At 29.9% G+C, this 19989-nt stretch overlaps 1 protein-coding gene across 1 annotated transcript; it reads left to right on the top strand.

The window, feature by feature from the left end:
* Positions 1–1002: 1002 nt before the first annotated feature.
* LOC145334464 (uncharacterized) lies at positions 1003–7590 on the top strand. The gene is made up of 5 exons (XM_080179928.1): positions 1003–1131; positions 2165–2325; positions 2870–3041; positions 6453–6504; positions 7586–7590. Exons 1-5 carry the CDS (start codon positions 1036–1038, stop codon positions 7588–7590), a joined length of 486 nt encoding a protein of 161 aa, XP_080036054.1. The 5' UTR covers positions 1003–1035.
* Positions 7591–19989: the final 12399 nt, after the last annotated feature.

The raw sequence follows: 19989 nt of genomic DNA, 5'->3' as shown, positions 1-19989 counted from the left end.
CATTGGTCATTGTCTTATCACTTTAGATTCCTTGTTAATGATTAAATGGACAGAGTTTATAGCATAGGATATATAAGTCCTATATGAAGGTTTATAGCTATTTTCTCTCTTAAATGTAATATGTCAATAGGAGCTCAACCCCATTTTTTATATTTTTGGCGACAAAAGAAGATGCTGTGAGTATTGGTGCAAAAAAATGGGGACAATTTTTAAATTGATTTGATGGGGCTGTTTATTTACGTCAAGAGTGAGGGGAAAGAAAAGGGAAGGAGGAAAGAAACCCCCTAGAAAAGAGATGGGGGTATGACGTCACACACCAAAACAATTTGAAATTTGTCCCCATTTTTTGCACCAATACTCACAGCATCCAAAAGAAACACTTACATTGTAAAAACACTGCCTTAAAAATACTAAATGTCCTGACAACCTCAAATTCTCAAATGTTATAACAAAAATGTCCACTGGTTAGTGTTTACTAAATATTGCTAAATTTTTTTTCTTCAAATTAGCCTAATTTTACAATAAATATGATTGGTTTATTTGCTGCAGTTTAATTTTTTTTTGACCACCACCTAACCCTCTCCCTCTTCCAACTAGTTTAACATTTTTGTATTCTCACCCCTGTGGGAGACTCTAACATTGCAGGACCATTTTCAATGGTTGTAAGGGTTCGTTTAACCTTTATTTTACCATATGACCTAACCTTACATCGAAATAAAAAATATTTTTTTTTTCAAAAAGTTTGTTTAAGGGGTAAACTGTCCAATTATTTTGAGCAGTTTGATTGTATTTCTACCAAATATATCTCATTTTCATAGAAAAATTTCTTGTTTTTACTACTTATATTTTCTTTAAAAAGTTTTATAGGTTAAAGATCGAAAGTCCAAAAATACTTCGTTTTGTGCGACAACCCGTCGAGAAAAAAATGACAACTGTAACTCGTCTCTATTTCAATCATCCGCGCTTCCTCATTGTTTAAATGCCGCGCTCACAATTCAGGAAGTCACAAAATTGGCGGGAAAAACTGGGGAAAAAATGGCGGGAACGTCAGCTGACAAAATGGCGGATGCAGCAGCTAATGAGATGAAAGAATCAGAGAAAATAACAAATGGAGATTCCAAGGATAAAAAGGTAAGGATTTAACTTTAGATATTATTTTTTTGCAGGGCTGTTTATTACACTAGTCACTGAGTTTTATTGTAACATTTCTTATACGTTTGCAAAACAACTTTGGGAACTTTTATTTGATTTTATTTTGGTTTGTTCATTGAATATCTAAACGTTTCGACCTGTAACAATATACATATAAACTTACTTTTGAGAAATATAAAGCTTTCTTAGAAATGCAATCTCTATTTTGAAATATAAAATGCAATTTTTAAAAGTTATAAATTAATTAGCATTTTTATAGAGGACCAAAGGAAAACTATTCAAATGAAAATGAAATAAAACAAAAACGTTTTTATTCTTTAGCAAAAAGACAGAAAAAAATTTTTCTTTGATTATTAAAATACTTTTGAAAATTACCTCTTTGTAGATTACAATTAGTGGTTGAACACTCAACTTAATGAACCATCCAATCAAAATTCAATAAATTCCCCAAAGTGGTAAAGCCAACGAATAAGAAAATATTATAATTAAACTTTGGGGACTATTGTAATAGCAGACTCTGGGATGTAAAAAAATATACACAAAATTAAGGTGCTCTATTTGAAAAAAAATTATATTTGTAATTTTATATGAAACCCAACTTTTGGCAATTATCTCCTAGTCGTAAATTATTCTTAAATTTCAAAAGGAATTTAAAATTCATTTTTTCAGCTTGGCACATTTTGAGATTTAAATGACATGGTTTTATTCAAAGCAACAAAAATTTAAATATGTCGTAGCCTGATAATAAAATATGTGATTAACTCAGCTACTATTAAAGATATGTGTTTTAATATGTCCTTAGCTTTAAGGCAACTGCTTTTTAGAGTCATTTCTATTGGGTTAGACCCAAATTATAAGAGCCTAAAACTATTTAAGATTATAAAAAAGGCCTGGAAAATACATGACTAAAAAATCTTTTGCTGAAAAGTATGAAATGATTTTTAAAAATATATTTTAATGACAAAAGCTGCACCAAAATATATCTATCCATCTATCTATCTATCCTATCTAGGTGGACAGCACTACAGATCCATCACCCGGCTGTCAGACCACCACTTTCTCCCCCCACAACCCTGTAGCACAGCAAGCCACAGCAGACAAAACAACAACGCAACAACCACATCGATCACCGCCCAGTATTATTACTAATACACATAATGACATCACTATTAGGCAAAGAAATATATGGTTAAAATATTTAGTAAACCTTTTATAAAAGTAACAGGATACTAGATATCTATGTGTCTTTCTGAAGGATCTTGTTAACTGTTAATCAGATTTGTCTACCCCCAAAAAATTTAATTTTTATTTTCAAATCAAAAGTAAAAATGGAGAAGCTGGTCGACTCTCTTCCTTCAAGTGCAACTAGATGCCTCTAGGGGCGTAACCGCTAGTATTAGATAAATAGAAAAGTAATTAAACACAGAGAGAGAGATATAGTTGAAAATGTAGTCTATTGTAAAAAGTGTTAGATTTTTTTGTTTGAAGCTTTTGATTATAAAAAAACTTCTGAACTAATTCAGATTTTTCATTCTAGGTAAGCTTTACATTTATGCCAGGATGGTTTTAATTTTCAGATTCAAGCGTAGCTTCTATTAATATTTAGATATAAAATAAGTATAATTTGCCAATGAAAAAAAGGTTAAATAAGTCATGATTTTTTATAATTTGTCAACGAAAAAAAATATTTGAATGCCATATTTCTTTTTTTAACAAGGACGACCAACGTAGTAGTGGAAAGTAGCGACAAACTTCGCCTAAAAGTGGACAGCAATAACATTGTTAATGTTATCAACATCAAACAAAAAATCCACGAAAATTTGGAGGAAAAATCTACCAACGAAAGAAGTGAGAGCGAAGAATTGTTTTATTCTATTCCAAGGGATTTGGTAAGTAATCATTTTTTTTGGGATATGTTGCGAAGACGAAATTCTGACGTCATAAAAATGAGGGATGAGAAGAGGAGGAGTGGGAAAGAAAACTCCCAAAAAAGAGATGGATAATCCCTCATTTTTATGACGTCACATTGAGCGACTTTCGTCTTCATATGTTGCAGTTCACGGTTGAAATCTATTAACTTAAAAGACTGCCAGCTGCCAAACGGCTGAACATATACACAGTTTTTAGTTGCATAAGAAAGCCTATAAATAATATGGAATAGCCAAGATCCAATAATGCACAGTTAAAGATTTACTGAAAAAAAAACGTGTAAAACAAGTCTTTTTCTCGCATTTATGCGAACTGCGAAATAACGATGCATTATTGAGCACCTATTCCGTTTTTGAATTCATTTTTGTTTCTGAAATTCATTTTAAAAACACATGATTTAAAAAAGCATGTTTTTATTATTTATTAAACTAATTTCAATAATATTCTAAAATTGCTGAGATGCTAATATAATATGTACTTTGGTATAAAAAGAAAAAGTAAGGGCAAAAAAATATTTAAATCAAAAAGAACATATATTCTATCCTATAGTAAGTAGTAAGGTTTTTTGTCTGTAGCTTAAGATTGCAATAACCATTGAACCGATTAAGTACACAATTTTATGGAAGCTTAAGTTAGTTGTCTGGTTTGCTTTAGGCTACTCTTTATTTTTTAGAGCGCTGGGAGGGATTTAGGCTGTTTTTTTGGCTCTTTCATACGCTTTAGTCTTTCATTTAATTTTGAATTTAAAGGAATTCCCAAAAGTTTTTAAAATTCTTAATTTCAACCTATTGTGGTATTCAATACTATGATTTTAAAAATCTAATATTTATGAATATTTAAGATTTGCTTACACCAACAAATAATCATAGAACTAGATGGGAAGCTCAAATATTTCTCCGGTCTAACACAGAAAATCTGTTTCACTAGGGTGGGAGGGAGGGGACATTGGAGTGGAAATTATGCTGGCACCCAAAGTTTTCTTAAAATTTTGTCTTTTGCATTTGATTATAAAATTTAGGTACTATTATTTTTTGATTGATTGGTACAAACTATCAGTGGCCACACCTCTCAACCGATAATTTACATCTACAGATGGGGAATTTTTATTTATCATCATTGTGGATATACGTCAATATTATTTTTAACCAGTAATTTAAAGGGATAAGACAATTTTTTAATTTAAAAGAGATCAATATAAATCTTAGCCTCTAAGAAAGAAAAATCAGTTCAATTTCCCAATTATAAATAGCCAATAAAATATTCAATAATTCAATAAATATATTGATTTGTAAGCAAATTAGTTTCTAATAGGTTCATAATGTAATTTCACGTTCTTTTTCATGTTTAATAAAAACATGATCTTTGAAAAAAACGTTTCATAAACAACATTAATTATTTGCGAAATAAATAAAAAACATCTATATAATCCATGTTAAGGGGTAAAGGGTTGTTAACCCCCCACAAACTTTGAAATCCGCAAATTTTACCCCCTCTCAAAATTCTTAAAAATGCATTAGAATATCTCCCTCCTACCTTTGAAACTTCTTTTACCCCCCCTCAGAATAAAAGCTTGGACGTCCCAAACATCATCTATAAAATGTGGTTTCCCTCAGAATGAATTTGTACCACAAAAGATGAAAATAAGTTCTTGTTTTTTTTAATAAGGGAAAGATTGTTTCTCGTATTCATTCGAATCCGGTGGATAGGAACCGGTTCTCATCCATACGAAAAAACTAAGTCTAGCATCGTATTATATCCAGCTTTCTACGAATATAAAAATGTACAATCATATGATTAAAACCAGTTTTTTAGCCCTTGCCTTCGGCACCTTGGGACTTTAAAAAACTGGTTTTAATCGTATAATTGTACATTCTATATCCGCGGAAAGCTGTTTATAATACGATGCGAGAAATAACTATTCAGTTGTTAAGAAATGGGTTTGGAGAAAGTACCCAAAAAACTCACCTAGACATTATTTTTTTACATAAGATAAAAAAAAACAGAACAATTGCACTAATGAAAGAGCTAGATTAGTTCAAAAGGAAATCTTTACAAGACACTTATCTCAGCTAAGAAAATAATCTCCTCAGCAGAAATCCCAATATAAAATGGTCAGACGAAGAAAAAATGGAATAGTTATTTCTCGCATCGTATTATAAACAGCTTTCCGCGGATATAGAATGTACACGAAAAATAAGTACTTTTAATCTTTTAAGGATGTTTGCAATTTATCAAAACAAGATTTTTCTGAGTAAACCTTTTGTTCAGAGTTTTTAAAAGAAGTTAAAAAAGAATTTGTCCCAATTAAATTATTGTTTTTAAAGTCTTTTTCACTTTAAACAAATATCTTGTCAGAAAATCCTGTTTATTGCAAAGAGTTAATAGTTATTACTCGCATCGTATTACAAACGGCTTTCCGCGGATATAGAATGTACACCTTCGGCACCTCGGGTCTAAAAAAACTGGTTTTAATCTTATGATTGTACATTTTTATATTCGTAGAAAGCTGGATATAATACGATGCTAGACATAGTTTTTTTCGTATGGATAAGAACCGGTTCCTATCCACCGGATTCGAATGAATACGAGAAAATCATTTAAGACTTCTTTCTTAAATATCAGCCAAGAAAACCATATTTAGCCGTATTGACAGAAGGACAGAATAATTATTTGTAATTTTAAAATAGTTTAGCTCAGAAAGAGGGACATTTGGCTGTTTATTGCAATAGTCCCCAAAGTTGTATAATAACATTTTCTTAATTGTTGCCTCAACAAATTGGGGACTTTTATTGAATTTTGATTTTTTGGTTCATAAAGTTGAGTGTCCAAATGTTTCAACTACCAATAGTAATCTACAGAAGGAGTATATTTGTGTATAATCATTGTGGATGTACATAAATTTATCGGCCATTGTCTCATCACTGATCTTCATTAATTCTAAAATTAAAACCTGATCTTAACAAAACGTTTGATAAGGTACTAATAAATAAAAGATAAAAAACAAGATAAATTTTAGTTTTTTCTAAGTATTATTTTCTATGTTTATTTAAAAAGAATTTTTTTGTTGATCCTGGTTAAATAATAAAAAATTGGGAAGAAATCGTATAAAAGGTTTTAAATATTTTTATCAAGAATCTATTTAACTAGATATGAAAAACAATAATATTATGCAAGGTGTTATTATCATTTTATCTATCTACATAAATAAATGCCTATTTTTTTTAAGAGACAAGAATCTTTCTATCTATCTATCAATCTCAGGGAATAGCAACTTTTAATCTAAATAGATATTTGTAGTAGTTATTATCTATTTATCTAGATTTCTATCTATTTTAAGATTTTTGTATTTTTTATATAAATTTCTTTTTTAGGGATTAGTGGAAAATGAAAATGAACCAAACACAATCATCCAAAACGAAACAGGTAAAATATATCTTATGTTTTCCAGTATGGATTAGAAACCGATTTTAATCCGCTGGATTAGTACCGGTTCTCAGTCATACATAGTAGTGGGACAAAGTGTCTCAAAAATCAGCCATGCGACGTCATGAGTTATTATCCATCTCTTTTTTAGAGGTTTTCTTTCCCTCTTCTCCTCTCATCACCCTCGTTTCTATGACGTCACATGGCTGATTTTTGAGACATTTTAAATATTTAACATTCAACGTATTTTAATATTTTGGCACAATGTGTTTTTTCAACGATTCATGGAATTTTTGACTCGTGAATTATTATGAAAATGTAAGTTGACAAAAATCGGAATTTTTATTTCTTTTTTCTGGTAAGAACTCGTGATTCTGGAACACGTTCTCAATAAAACTAACTGTAAAATGTGTTTTTTTATTCAGGGAGGGACGGGACATTGGGCTGTTTTTATTACACTGGTCCCCAAAGTTTTATAATAATGTTTTCTTATTTGTTTGCTTTTCAACCTTGGGGAGTTTAATTGAATTGTGATTGGTTGATTTTGTGTCTAAAGGTTTTAACCACTAATTGTAATCTATGGAAGGGGTAATATTTTGTTACATAAGTGGGAATGTACATCAATTTATCGGCCATTGTCTCATCTCTTTAGATCCTTGGTTTTATTTTCTTTAGCAAGGACATAACAAAGACAAAATAAGGAACACAGTAATAGTGTCTGACTGATTATGACGTAACAAAAAAAATTAGCTAATGAGAGGCCACTATAAATTTTACCATTGGTCAATAGCGGCCTCCCATTGGCTAATTTTTTTTTGTTACGTCATAATCAGTCAGACACTATTACTGTGTTCAAAATAAGAAGACTTATTTTTCATCTGATTCCCTATCATATATAATTTTAATCTATTCAAGAATTAGGGAAAATCCTGATACCTAAAGATCCTTTAAATTGCAACCTAATCTATAGCTTTAATGTTTTTTTTTGTTTTGTTTGTATTTATCTATCTAGCTGGTTATCTATTTATCTATCTATATATAATTGATTATCTATCAATCTAAACTTTTTACCCTATTTAAGAATAACCAGAATTTTTGCTACTTAAAGATCCTTTAACTTGCAACCTAATCTATAGCTTTAATGTACGCTATTTATTTATCTATCTAGCTTTCTATTCATCTATCTAGCTATCTATTTATCTATCTGGCTATCTATTTATCTATATATCTATGTTTTTTTTCTATCTAGCTATCTTTTTATCCATCTATCAAGTTATCTATATATCCTCCATCTATCTATCCATCTATTTATCTATTTGTTTATCTATATATCTCGCTAGCTATTTATTTATATATCTAGCCCTCTATTTATCAACTTGCTATCTATTAATCTACCCAGCTATCTATATATCCAATTATCCATCTATCTAAAATTTTAATCTATTTAAGAATTACCAGAAATCCGCTTACCCGAAGAAGATCCTGTCTACTGTAACCTCCCACCTCCCAGAATTAGGAAAATAATTATATCAAACCAATACATGTATAAGTATAGATGTTTAATCATGACAACTACCTACCCTTTTCGTCTGTTAGCGAATTCCTTTCTTTACTTTTGTAGGGATTGTGTTTATATTTCTGACGCTATTATCAGATTTCAAAGACCCAAAAAAACCGGGACAGGATTCTCGCCATGTGGGCAGAGTTACATATTAATCAATCATGCCCCCTCTATTCTTTTACTTTGACAACAAACCTAATTTTAATCATGTCAAAATAGTATTAAAAATCGTATTAAGATTTTCCTTTAAAGAAAAAAAACTTTGATAGTAAAAGATATCATACTGAGGGAAAAGCAGGTTTTAGGCTATAAATAAACACATTGCATTGTATCAAGAGGAGTAACATTGGTTCCAATTTTATATGTACCCAAAGCTTTTGATACACCTTTTAAAATTTGTTTTTTTAATCCTGATTTTTTGAGCCAACTAATTGTGTCCTAACTTATTCGCCAATAATTTTAATCTTCATGAGGTGGGGTAATGTAATGAAACTATACATTATTTTAGTCCATTGTCTTATCCCTTAAGATACTCATATTTTATCTACCAGTTGGATTTAAGGAATTTACAATATCACGTTGAAGAAATATCTCATTAACGTTTGTTAAAATTATTGCTTTAAATGCAAAAGTAAAACGTTTACTTTACTTCTTATTTATATAATTTAGCAGCTGCGTCCCTAAAGGCCTCTAGGGGCACTCGTAAGAAAAGGGGAGAGGAGTTACTATTAATTTTAGTTTTATAAAGAAACAGGTTTTAAAAAAATTTGGGATGGGGTTAATTTTTTGGGATTTTGCTAAGAAGGGTGGTGGTGACCTTCGCCCCAGTAATAGCTGTAAACCTTCTCTAAATTGGAATGTGTTTATTTGAAGCTTACTATACAAGAAAATTATGATTCCATAGGTTTCCTGATTTTTTAAAATATAAATATTAAATATTAAAAGATTTTTGTTTTAAGTTCAAGTATAATTTACGTAAAGTAAATTTAAGTAACAAATAATGTAAGACTTTTAAAAATGGGAACCATTATCAACAAAAAGTTGTATTATATTTTTGCTACCTGATAATATTTAATATATAAGTACTATATTTATAAATATTCTAAATCAAAACGGCTGCTTTATTAAATCGTTTTTACATAATATGATATAATATTATGCTTATTTTACAAAAAAAACTTATGTAAAACATATAATATCATTTAAAGTTAATCCACAATTTTTATTTGAAAAATCATTAAAATTTTAAAATATCAATTTATTGACTTACTGCTTATTTTGTAATAGATATGTGGATAATTTTGATATTTTATGCTGATCTGTCATTTAAATTTTATTTTATTCTAGCAGATTCGCCCCTAGCATCTAGGGGTAGTATAGGGACAGAAAATAGCCTAAAGCCATCCAATAAAATAGTGTCAATCAACCCAGGACCTATATAAAGCTTTAATAAAAAAAGAACTCATTGGGATCAGTAGGTATTGAAATCTTTAGCTTCAGACAAAAAAGGTTTACTACTTCATACAATAGGATAATAATTCTTGTAATATGTTTAGTGGAAATATAAAAAAGAAAGAATTTACCTTAAACAGTTAAAACTGTAATGTTCCTAATCAAGCTATTAATCGTAGTATTAATGCTTTATTACAAACAAGTTTGATATAATTATTTAAATTTTGAAATAGTGAAACTGAAACTGGTACCAATATAGATGAAGATGACTTAATAAGTAATCCTGAAGATCATTTGGAGTTAGAAAATAATGAAATAGTTACTGCTCTACCTGCTCTTATTAGGGATGATGATACTAACAGGTAGGATTAATAGCTATCTAACCATTTATCTATCTATCAATCTTTTTATCAATCTATCTATTAATTAATCTATCTATTTATCAATATATCTATCAATCTATCAATATATCTATCAATCTATCAATATATCTATCAATCTATCAATATATCTATCAATCTATCAATATATCTATCAATCTATCTATCAATCTATCTATCTATCAATCTATCTATCAATCTATCTATCAATCTATCTATCAATCTATCTATCAATCTATCTATCAATCTATCTATCAATCTATCTATTTATCAATCTATCTATTTATCAATCTATCTATCAATCTATCTATCAATCTAATATCAGTCTATCTATCAATCTATCAATCAATCTATCTATCAATCTATCTATCAATCTATCTATCAATCTATCTATCAATCTATCTATCAATCTATCTATCAATCTATCTATCAATCTATCTATCAATCTATCTATCAATCTATCTATCAATCTATCTATCAATCTATCTATCAATCTATCTATCAATCTATCTATCAATCTATCTATCAATCTATCTATCAATCTATCTATCAATCTATCTATCAATCTATCTATCAATCTATCTATCAATCTATCTATCAATCTATCTATCTATCTATCTATCTATCTATCTATCTATCTATCTATCTATCTATAGATCTATCTATAGATCTATCTATCTATCATTCTATCATTCTATCTTTTAATATATGTATCTATCTATCTATGTATGTATAAATCTTTTTATATATAAATTTACCTGTCAAATGATCTCTTCATCAATCTATCTAATGATCTATATATTTACCTATCTATCTATTAAGTGTGAATGCTAGTGACTGCTATGAGCCTCTGTTCAGATGTGTTGAATCTAACTATACCAATGTTGCAAATGCTCAAAGGTACATTTTTTTTTATTTATATATTACTAGCTACTGCGCTCCTAGCTTCTTGAAGCTCTGTATTCAAAGGAGTAAGGAAAGTAGGAAAATTGCCTAAAATCAAACTTAGATATAAAAATGTAAAAGCCTAAAACCTCTGTGATGTATTTCTTAATGGGAGAACCAATCGGTTCTGTTGAATTCTTTAGCTACAGATAAAAATAACATACTACTTTATTTTAAAGGATTATCCATGTAAAACACTTCTTATAGGTCCAGGAAAGGTTTATAAATATTTTTCGAATGGCCCCAAAAAATTACGCCACAAAATATTTTTTCTTTCTTTTAAAACTAAAGTGGTGGGGCAACTTCCTCCCTTTAAACCTGTTTTATACATGCTTAAATTGACATTTTTAGTGAAATATTATTTTTAAGATATTATGTTTATTTTTAGGTTCACTCCTGGAGACTTGAGTGACATCTATAGTGATTACAGGAAACTATTACATAATAATCTATCTATCCATATATCTATCTATTTATTCGTCTATTTGTCTATCTATTTATCTATCTATCTTTTTGTCTGTCTATCCGTCTATCTATCTTTCTATAAACCTATCTATTTGTCTTAAATATGCTTTTGAAAAGCTGCACACCGTAAAATAAGATACCTATCTTACATAGTAGCTAAACAAATATAACTCTTCTTTACATTCAAGTATAAGTACACACAGACATTCACTGTTATTAGAGTTGCCACTAGGTCTCGGCAGCCGCGCGTCATCCGCCTGTAAACCTTAGGAAAATCAACCTTTTACAATTTTAAAAATTTAGCTGGAAGTCTAAACCTGACAAAAATATGACAATCCATCTTTTCAAAAAAAAATTAAAAGCATTCAGCCGCGGCTGCCGAGCCCTAATTGCCATAACCCATTATATTGAAATCTCTATTTGAATAAGGAAGCTAAAAATGTAACTGTAATGAAAATTGACAAATTCTAAATTACTTTTGATAGAGGTATAATAGGAAGCTATTACTCATTACAATGGATATAAGATATACATGGATACATTGCCAAGGGAAAATTTGTCTTCAACTAAACTTGCTAATATGGAACTTATTGATTGGTCAGTTCGTTCATTCAGGAGGAGGGGATGGGTAAAGACGGTGGAAAGGGGGTATTGTTATTTTAGCCAGCTGTGAGATTTACTTTAACAGAGTACATGCGAATCTGGTGTAACTTCCAAGTAATAATAAATATAATAACAATAATAAAATATATCGCATAAATATACAGGTATACGACAATGGGAAATATTGCCAATATTTAGGAAAAGTTTAGCGCAAAACCATCCGATGCGCTGATTAAATTTTCTGTAAAATAAACAACTCGATCGGTTCATTGGTTAACGAGATCTTAACTTACAAACAACTGTTATATAAATATTTTTATACCCATAAAAGTTCTTAAATGTACAAGATTGCGAAAATTTGAGCTTTTATTTTGCTAAATATTGCTTTACTGTTTTATTAAGCTTCTTGTCATAGCAAATTATGAGATTTCATGCAGAATTTTCAGGGAGGAAGAGGACATTGGACGGTAAATTATACTGGTACCCAAAATATGATAAACACATTTGCTTGAAAACTTTGGGCACTTTATATTAAAAATTGATTGGTTGGTTCAAACTAGCAGTGTCTAAACTTTTCAACCAATAATTTCAATCTATAGAAGGTACAAATTTGTTCATCATCATTGAGGGTGTACCATTTTCATTAATTTATCGGCCATTGTCTTATTCTTAAAGATTCTTGGATTTCATGCAGATTTTTAAAAAATTCTCCAAATCTTGAATCAAATATATATCATTTTCATCCATTTACAGTTATATGTGAAAAATTAAAGGTGTCCTTAAAGTTTAACATTTTAGGTATTTTGCTTGGGGTTAGTGTCGAGACTTAACTCAAAACCAAATTTACAATGGGGGGGGAGGGATGATTAAACTCACCTAAAAGATTAAGTTTTTGAGGATATTGCCCCTTTTATAGCTTTTTTTCAAATCTAAAAACACAGATGCTTGAATAATTAATGAGGTTTCTAATGAATATGTCATATCGAGAGATTTATTTACAATACCTGCATTTTATTAAAATGCTTGAGATACAGAAAGTGTCATATGTGACGTCATATCAATACGTCTAAATCTATCTCTATTTTTTAGGGATTCCCTTTCCGACTTCTCCTCTCATCCTTCTTTTTTTAGACGAATTTTTATGTCGTCACACATGACATTTTCAGTATCTATTGCTACTATTTCTATGACGCTCATTTTGGCTACATAGTATGAATGCTAATCTAATCACAACACTCCAGGGATTAAGGAGACATTAACAATAATATTAATCTACAACCTTTCCTCCCTCCCCCCTATTAATGATTATCTACTAATGTTACTGTTTCTCAAATACAAAGTTTAATTTATCTGTCATTGTCCTATCCTTTCTTTCCTGTAATACTAAAAGCAAATTGCCAATTTGTTGATGAGTTTGAATATTTTTTTATGTATCAAAGCTTCTCTTTAATTTTGATTTGTTGTCCGTAGGTCCATAGATTTTTAAATTGCCATTACGAAAACATATGTATCTACACTATTACATACTTTGTCCGTCAGTTTTAGCATGTTTTAAATGAATGTTGTAAAACTTCAAAGGTAGGCTTCTGAAATTTTAGTGAAGATTCCCTGAAAGAAATATTATTTATTTACATTTAGTGCCTAATAATATGGACACCATTTATTGGTCAGTTGCTCATCTAGTAGGAGGGAAGGTAATGGGGTAAAGGGAGTGGATGGGGGGTATCATTATTTTCGCCACCTGCGAGCATCACTTTGTCAGAGTACTTGAAAAATCTGGTGAAAAATTCAAGTAATAATATATGGATTAGCTTCGCCATATATGGATGTTGTCATCCTTGTATAAAATAATATGAAGGGATAGTTTTGGAGGGGGAGATTAAACGGTTTTTGGGCACATACATATAAATTAGTGGGATGGAAGGGGGTAAGGGGGGGGGCGAATTAAGGGCAATCAAATCAGATGTCTATCTGTCATGCAGTTTTAGTTTGAATCAAATTTAAATTATTACCCCGTAAACAAACATTTATGATAAAAAATATCTTCATACAAAATTTAACTTTTATTAAGAAGTAAATTACACTGATGTTAAAAGTTATATAACTATGTTATCGTATTCATTGGCTTAGAAACTTTGGATACTGTTATGTTAAATATTGATTGATTAATTTTAACTAGTAGTATGCAAATTTTTTAACTAATAATAATGATTTATATAAAGGGTAATTTTGTTTATCATCATGGGGATTAAAATAAATAATCAAATTATAATTAGATGTAACAAAAAATGTTTGAATATCAAATAAATCTTATAAAAAGTTAGACCAGACCCCTAGAACTACCCATTGCCTATGTGTGTGTGTGTGTGTGCAGGGATCGAAAGGGATAAGACATAATACATATGCAATAATGATACACAAAATCATCCCTTCTGTAGATTAGAAGTTGAAACGTTACTCAACTAAATGAACCAACCAATCCAAATTCAATAAAAGTCCCCAAAGTTATAAAGCCAACGAATAAGAAAACGTTATTATCAAACTTTGAGGACTAGTGTAATCAACAGCCCAATTTCTCCTCCCTCCCTGTTGTGTGTATTTGCAATCATCTAAAATGGTTGCAAAAAGAACAAAGCAAAATTACTTTTTTTCTCCCTAGCAATGATAACCAATTAGAATAAGACTTGGGTGGTGTAGTCCCTCGAAATCGTTGATGGGATACAATACCTCCCTTCCCCTCCTACATTTGCTCTATAAAGTACAATGGGGAGGGGGCAGTAATTAAAAGATAAAGAGCAAACAATACAATAATTTGAGGAGCCAAAAAACATTGAAATTTTTACCCTGAAGGGCTTTTTAATATCCAAAATAACCTAACCTAATTTATTATAAACAGTTCAACAAAAGACACTAATATTATCAAATCAATATTTCAAGGGGGGATGTGGAATGCATAGGGCCAAACTGGTCTATATGGCGACAGGGGAGAGGGGAGGTATTATGGCTCCACTGTTGTTTTAAGGTAAATTGCCACTTGAGCCTCTCTAGTTGCAATGCAGCATGTAAAACAATTTACAAAGGTGTTCCAAAATAACAAAATAAATTACTGAAAGCACAAATCACCCTAACGATTTTTGACTCCCCCATTAAGCCAAAATTTAGAATCGTGTAACTATATACCTCGACACCCCCTTTGGCTGTTTTAGGGGAATGTAGTGGTGTTATAACCTCTATTGGGGTGTATCCACCACCTTAAATATACCTGGGGGTTGAATACATCCCCTTCATCCCCTATTCAATGCGATTTTTCCGGCGAATTTTTTCTGCAATTTTGTAGGCCAACCCCTAGGTAAAAGTGAGTAGAGAGACAAAAATGGAATGTCTAGAAAAAGTTTGCAAGACTATATATGTAAATACAAAGAGGGGCATCTGACAATACATCAAAAAATATATAAAATAGCAATTATTTAATTATTAATACATGCTAGATTGTACAACATTATCAAAATTTAATTCAACTAAGTTTTAGGCCAACAAATTAGATCTTCTCTCTCCTTCTAGTATTTTTTTATAGTATTAGCTATTTTTGATATTGGGTTCCTGACTATTTTATAAGAACTCCTAGTCACACTGAGAATCATTCATTTTCTGTCGGCATGAAAGTCTAATTTTAAATTAAATTGTTTTGTTTAGAATACCCCTTTTTTAAGTAGTAAAACTACTCTACATAATGTAATTTGTCTGTCCGTCAGTCGGTCAGTCCATAACGCTAAGGGGAGAAATGTGAAAATTATTTTGACATATGCGCATCTTGTCTATGCATTGTTTTGTCCGTCTGTCTGTCGGTCATACTTCAAAAGATATAAACCTTATCTTGTAAAATTTCTTTATATTCTTTAAGTTTTTGCATAATCCTACCTTTTATAGTCTTTGTTATGTCAACTGAACATCTGCTCTATAACTCACTTTGTCCGTTTTCTCATTCCATGATATTTTTGTGCTTCGCTTATTATGTATGTTGTCATCCTTGTTCTATTTATGCAATCTTCCCATCAAGTTTTCTATTTTCTTTTTCAATTATATTCAATCTAGTCATTATATAAGGGAGGGAGGGAACATTGGGCTGTTTATCACACTAGTCCCCAAAGTTTTTATTTAATTTTTATTGGTTTATTCATGAACTTGAGTGTCCAAACGTTTTAACCACTAAGAAGTGGTAAATTTGTGTATAATCATTGGGGATGTACATCAATTCATTGGCCATTGTCTTATTCCTTAGTCCATGTATATATCTATTTATCTACTTTATATTTCTACTAGCGGCTGCGCCCCTAGCATTTAGGGGCTCTATATTCGGAGGGCACAAAAATAGCCTAAAACAATACCCAGACTTATTTGAAAAAAATAAATAGCCTAAAACCCTCTCAGACCCTATAAGAGGCTTCACTGTAAAAAAGAACCATATCGGTTCAGCGGTTAGCGAGATCCTACACTACAGACAAAAAAGCTTATTACTTTATATTATAGGATTTATCTCTCTATCCCAGGTATCTAAAGGAATAAATTAAGGTACATCCCCAATGATGCTACCCAAATTATCTCTTTCGTAGATTATATTAAGTGGTTGAGACGTTTCGACACTCAACTTTATTAACCGACATCTCAAAATTAGATAAAAGTTCCTAAAGTTTTGAAGCCAACATTTAAGAAAACGTTATTATAAAACTTTGGAGACTAGTATAATAAACAAGCCAATGTTCCCTCCCTCCCTTAATATTAAATATATCCACATGACCATCTATCTATCTGTTTAAAATATTTATATGTAATGGATTGGAATGTTTAGTATATCCTCTGCTGGGTATGAAGATCATAATAGATTCCAAAAAGGTATTTTAGTTAATTTTTCTTAAAATCTTTCCACCTATCTATTTTGCCTTAAATTTTTATCTATATTTCTGTCTATCTATCTATTTATCCGGTTATCCATCTTTCTATCTATCTATTTATTAATCTTATCACTAAATAATCTTAAGTATCTATTTGTCTATCTAAAATTCATATATCCTTCTATGTCTCTAGATCTTATATTTAATCTATCTACTTATCTATCTATTTATTAATCTATCTATATATTCATCTATCCATCGATCTATTTATAAATAATATATCTATTAGTCTATCATTTAAGCAAATCAGTTTATTCAACTTTTTATCTATTTTTCTATATATCTATCTTACTACCTTATTTATATTCATTTATTTATTAATCTTTATCTATTTTTCATCAATCTATCTATAAAACTATCTATTTATCTGAATCTTTATGTCTATCATTATCAATCCATCATTATAAATCTTTCTCTGCCAACCTATCTATTTATCTATCCATCCATTTGTCAATCTACCCATTTATTTATCTATCTATCAATCTATCAATCTATCTATCTATCTATCTATCTATCTATCTATCTATCTATCTATCTATCTATCTATCTATCTATCTATCTATCTATCTATCTATTTATCTATCTATCTATCTATCTATCTATCTATCTATCTATCTATCTATCTATCTATCTATCTATCTATCTATCTATCTATCTATCTATCTATCTATCTATCTATCTATCTATCTATCTATCTATCTATCTATATATCTATCTATCTATATATCTATCTATCTATCTATCTATCTATCTATCTATCTATCTATCTATCTATCTATCTATCTATCTATCTATCTATCTATCTATCTATCTATCTATCTATCTATCTATCTATCTATCTATCTATCTATATATCTATCTATCTATATATCTATCTATCTATCTATCTATCTATCTATCTATCTATCTATCTATCTATCTATCTATCTATCTATCTATCTATCTATCTATCTATCTATCTATCTATCTATATATCTATCTATCTATATATCTATCTATCTATCTATCTATCTATCTATCTATCTATCTATCTATCTATCTATCTATCTATCTATTTATCTATCTATCTATTTAGGTTCAGCACGAAGTTCCCTACTAGAAAGAGGAAGCTTGGCTTCAGAGAAATCTAAAGACTGGATTGATATTGACTCTATCTATCTATCTATCTATCTATCTATCTATCTATCTATCTATCTATCTATCTATCTATCTATTTATCTATCTATCTATCTATCTATCTATCTATCTATCTATCTATCTATCTATCTATCTATCTATCTATCTATCTATCTATCTATCTATCTATCTATTTATCTATCTATCTATTTAGGTTCAGCACGAAGTTCCCTACTAGAAAGAGGAAGCTTGGCTTCAGAGAAATCTAAAGACTGGATTGATATTGACTCTATCTATCTATCTATCTATCTATCTATCTATCTATCTATCTATCTATCTATCTATCTATCTATCTATCTATCTATATATATATCTATCTATCTATCTATATATCTATCTATCTATCTATATATCTATCTATCTATCTATATATCTATCTATCTATATATCTATCTATCTATCTATCTAGGTTCAGCTAGAAGTTCCCTACTGGAAAGAGGAAGCTTGGCTTCAGAAAAATCTGAAGACTGGATTGATATTGACTCTATCTCTCTATCTATCTATATATCTATATATCTATCTATCTATCTATCTATATATCTGTATATCTATCTATCTATCTATCTATCTATCTAGGCTCAGCACGAAGTTCCCTACTGGAAAGAGGAAGCTTGGCTTCAGAAAAATCTGAAGACTGGATTGATATTGACTCAGGAATAAAAATCATGCTTAGTTTTTATAAATTAATAGTAGTAGGGTGTATGTTTAATGTTTATCTGCTTATTAAGATATATGAAACATTAGAGTAAAACACTAGAGGAAGAAAGGGTTAAATAACTATATCTCCCCATTGCAACCACCTTGTGCAACATTTTTATTGGGTCATTGAAAATTAACCAATGGTGTCGCTTATATTAACACAGCCAAGTAGCAGAAAATAATGTAGAAGTTGACGAAAGAGGTCCTTGAAAAAGAAAGGGAGGTAGTTGTCTTACATACATTTATACTATTAATCTGTTTATGAAACTGTCGCATTAAAGACTATTTAAGAGGCATCTTAATCTTTCGCCTGATAAAAATGATTATTATTAATGCAAAATTTACCCTTTTTTACTCTTCAAAAACAAGGTTCTAAAGGGATAAGACAATGGCCGATAAATTGATGTACATCCACAAATATGAAACTCAAAATTAACCTTCTGTGGTTACAATTAGTGGTTGAAACATTGGGAGTTTGGAAAATCAACTTAATCAAAAGTTATTATATAACTATGGGGACTAGTGTAATAAACAGCCCAATGTCCTCTCCTTTTCTGCTCCAAACGGGTGCTTGTAGAGATTGTTTAAACAAAGATTAAAACGTTTTTTATTAGGAATCGAAAAATTTTATGTTACATCAATGTAAAAAATTTATCAATTTCACCTTTATATAACTCCATTTTTTGCCCTTCTTATGAAAAAAATACCTTACCCTCGCATTTGTCTCAAGGAAACAGTCACGTTTACATTTGATCACATCTCAAAAAAAGTGTTCCAACACCCTGTTAAACTTTAGTAGTGTTTTTATATTCAGGGATCTTAGGGGATAAGACGATACATTTATGTACATGAACATCTTTTCTGTAATTTATTGTTTCTTTTTTACTCAAGGAGAGGACAATAGACTGTAAATTACACTGGTACCTAATGTTTTATAACTACATATTTATCTTATTTGTTAGCTCAAAAACTTTTGATATTATTATTGAATCATGATTAATTGGTTCTGAACTATTTGTGTCCTAAACTGTTATTCATTAATTAAATCTACAGAAGGAATATATCCATATTATAATTTTGTTTATCATCATTAGGAATGTACATAAATTTATCTTCCATTGTCATATCCCTGTTAGTTTGAACCAAAACAAGTCAAAATTTGATTTATGAAACATTTCAATTCTATTGCCAGTCTTTCAATATTATAGCAGCTAAAAACTTAAAAGTTTTTGCTATATTGTATTGACACCTTTAT

This window comes from Acartia tonsa, chromosome 12, assembly GCF_053477335.1.
Source record: "Acartia tonsa isolate MP-2025a chromosome 12, ASM5347733v1, whole genome shotgun sequence".
NCBI lineage: Eukaryota > Metazoa > Arthropoda > Copepoda > Calanoida > Acartiidae > Acartia > Acartia tonsa.
This window is presented reverse-complemented; position numbering and strand designations above follow the sequence as displayed.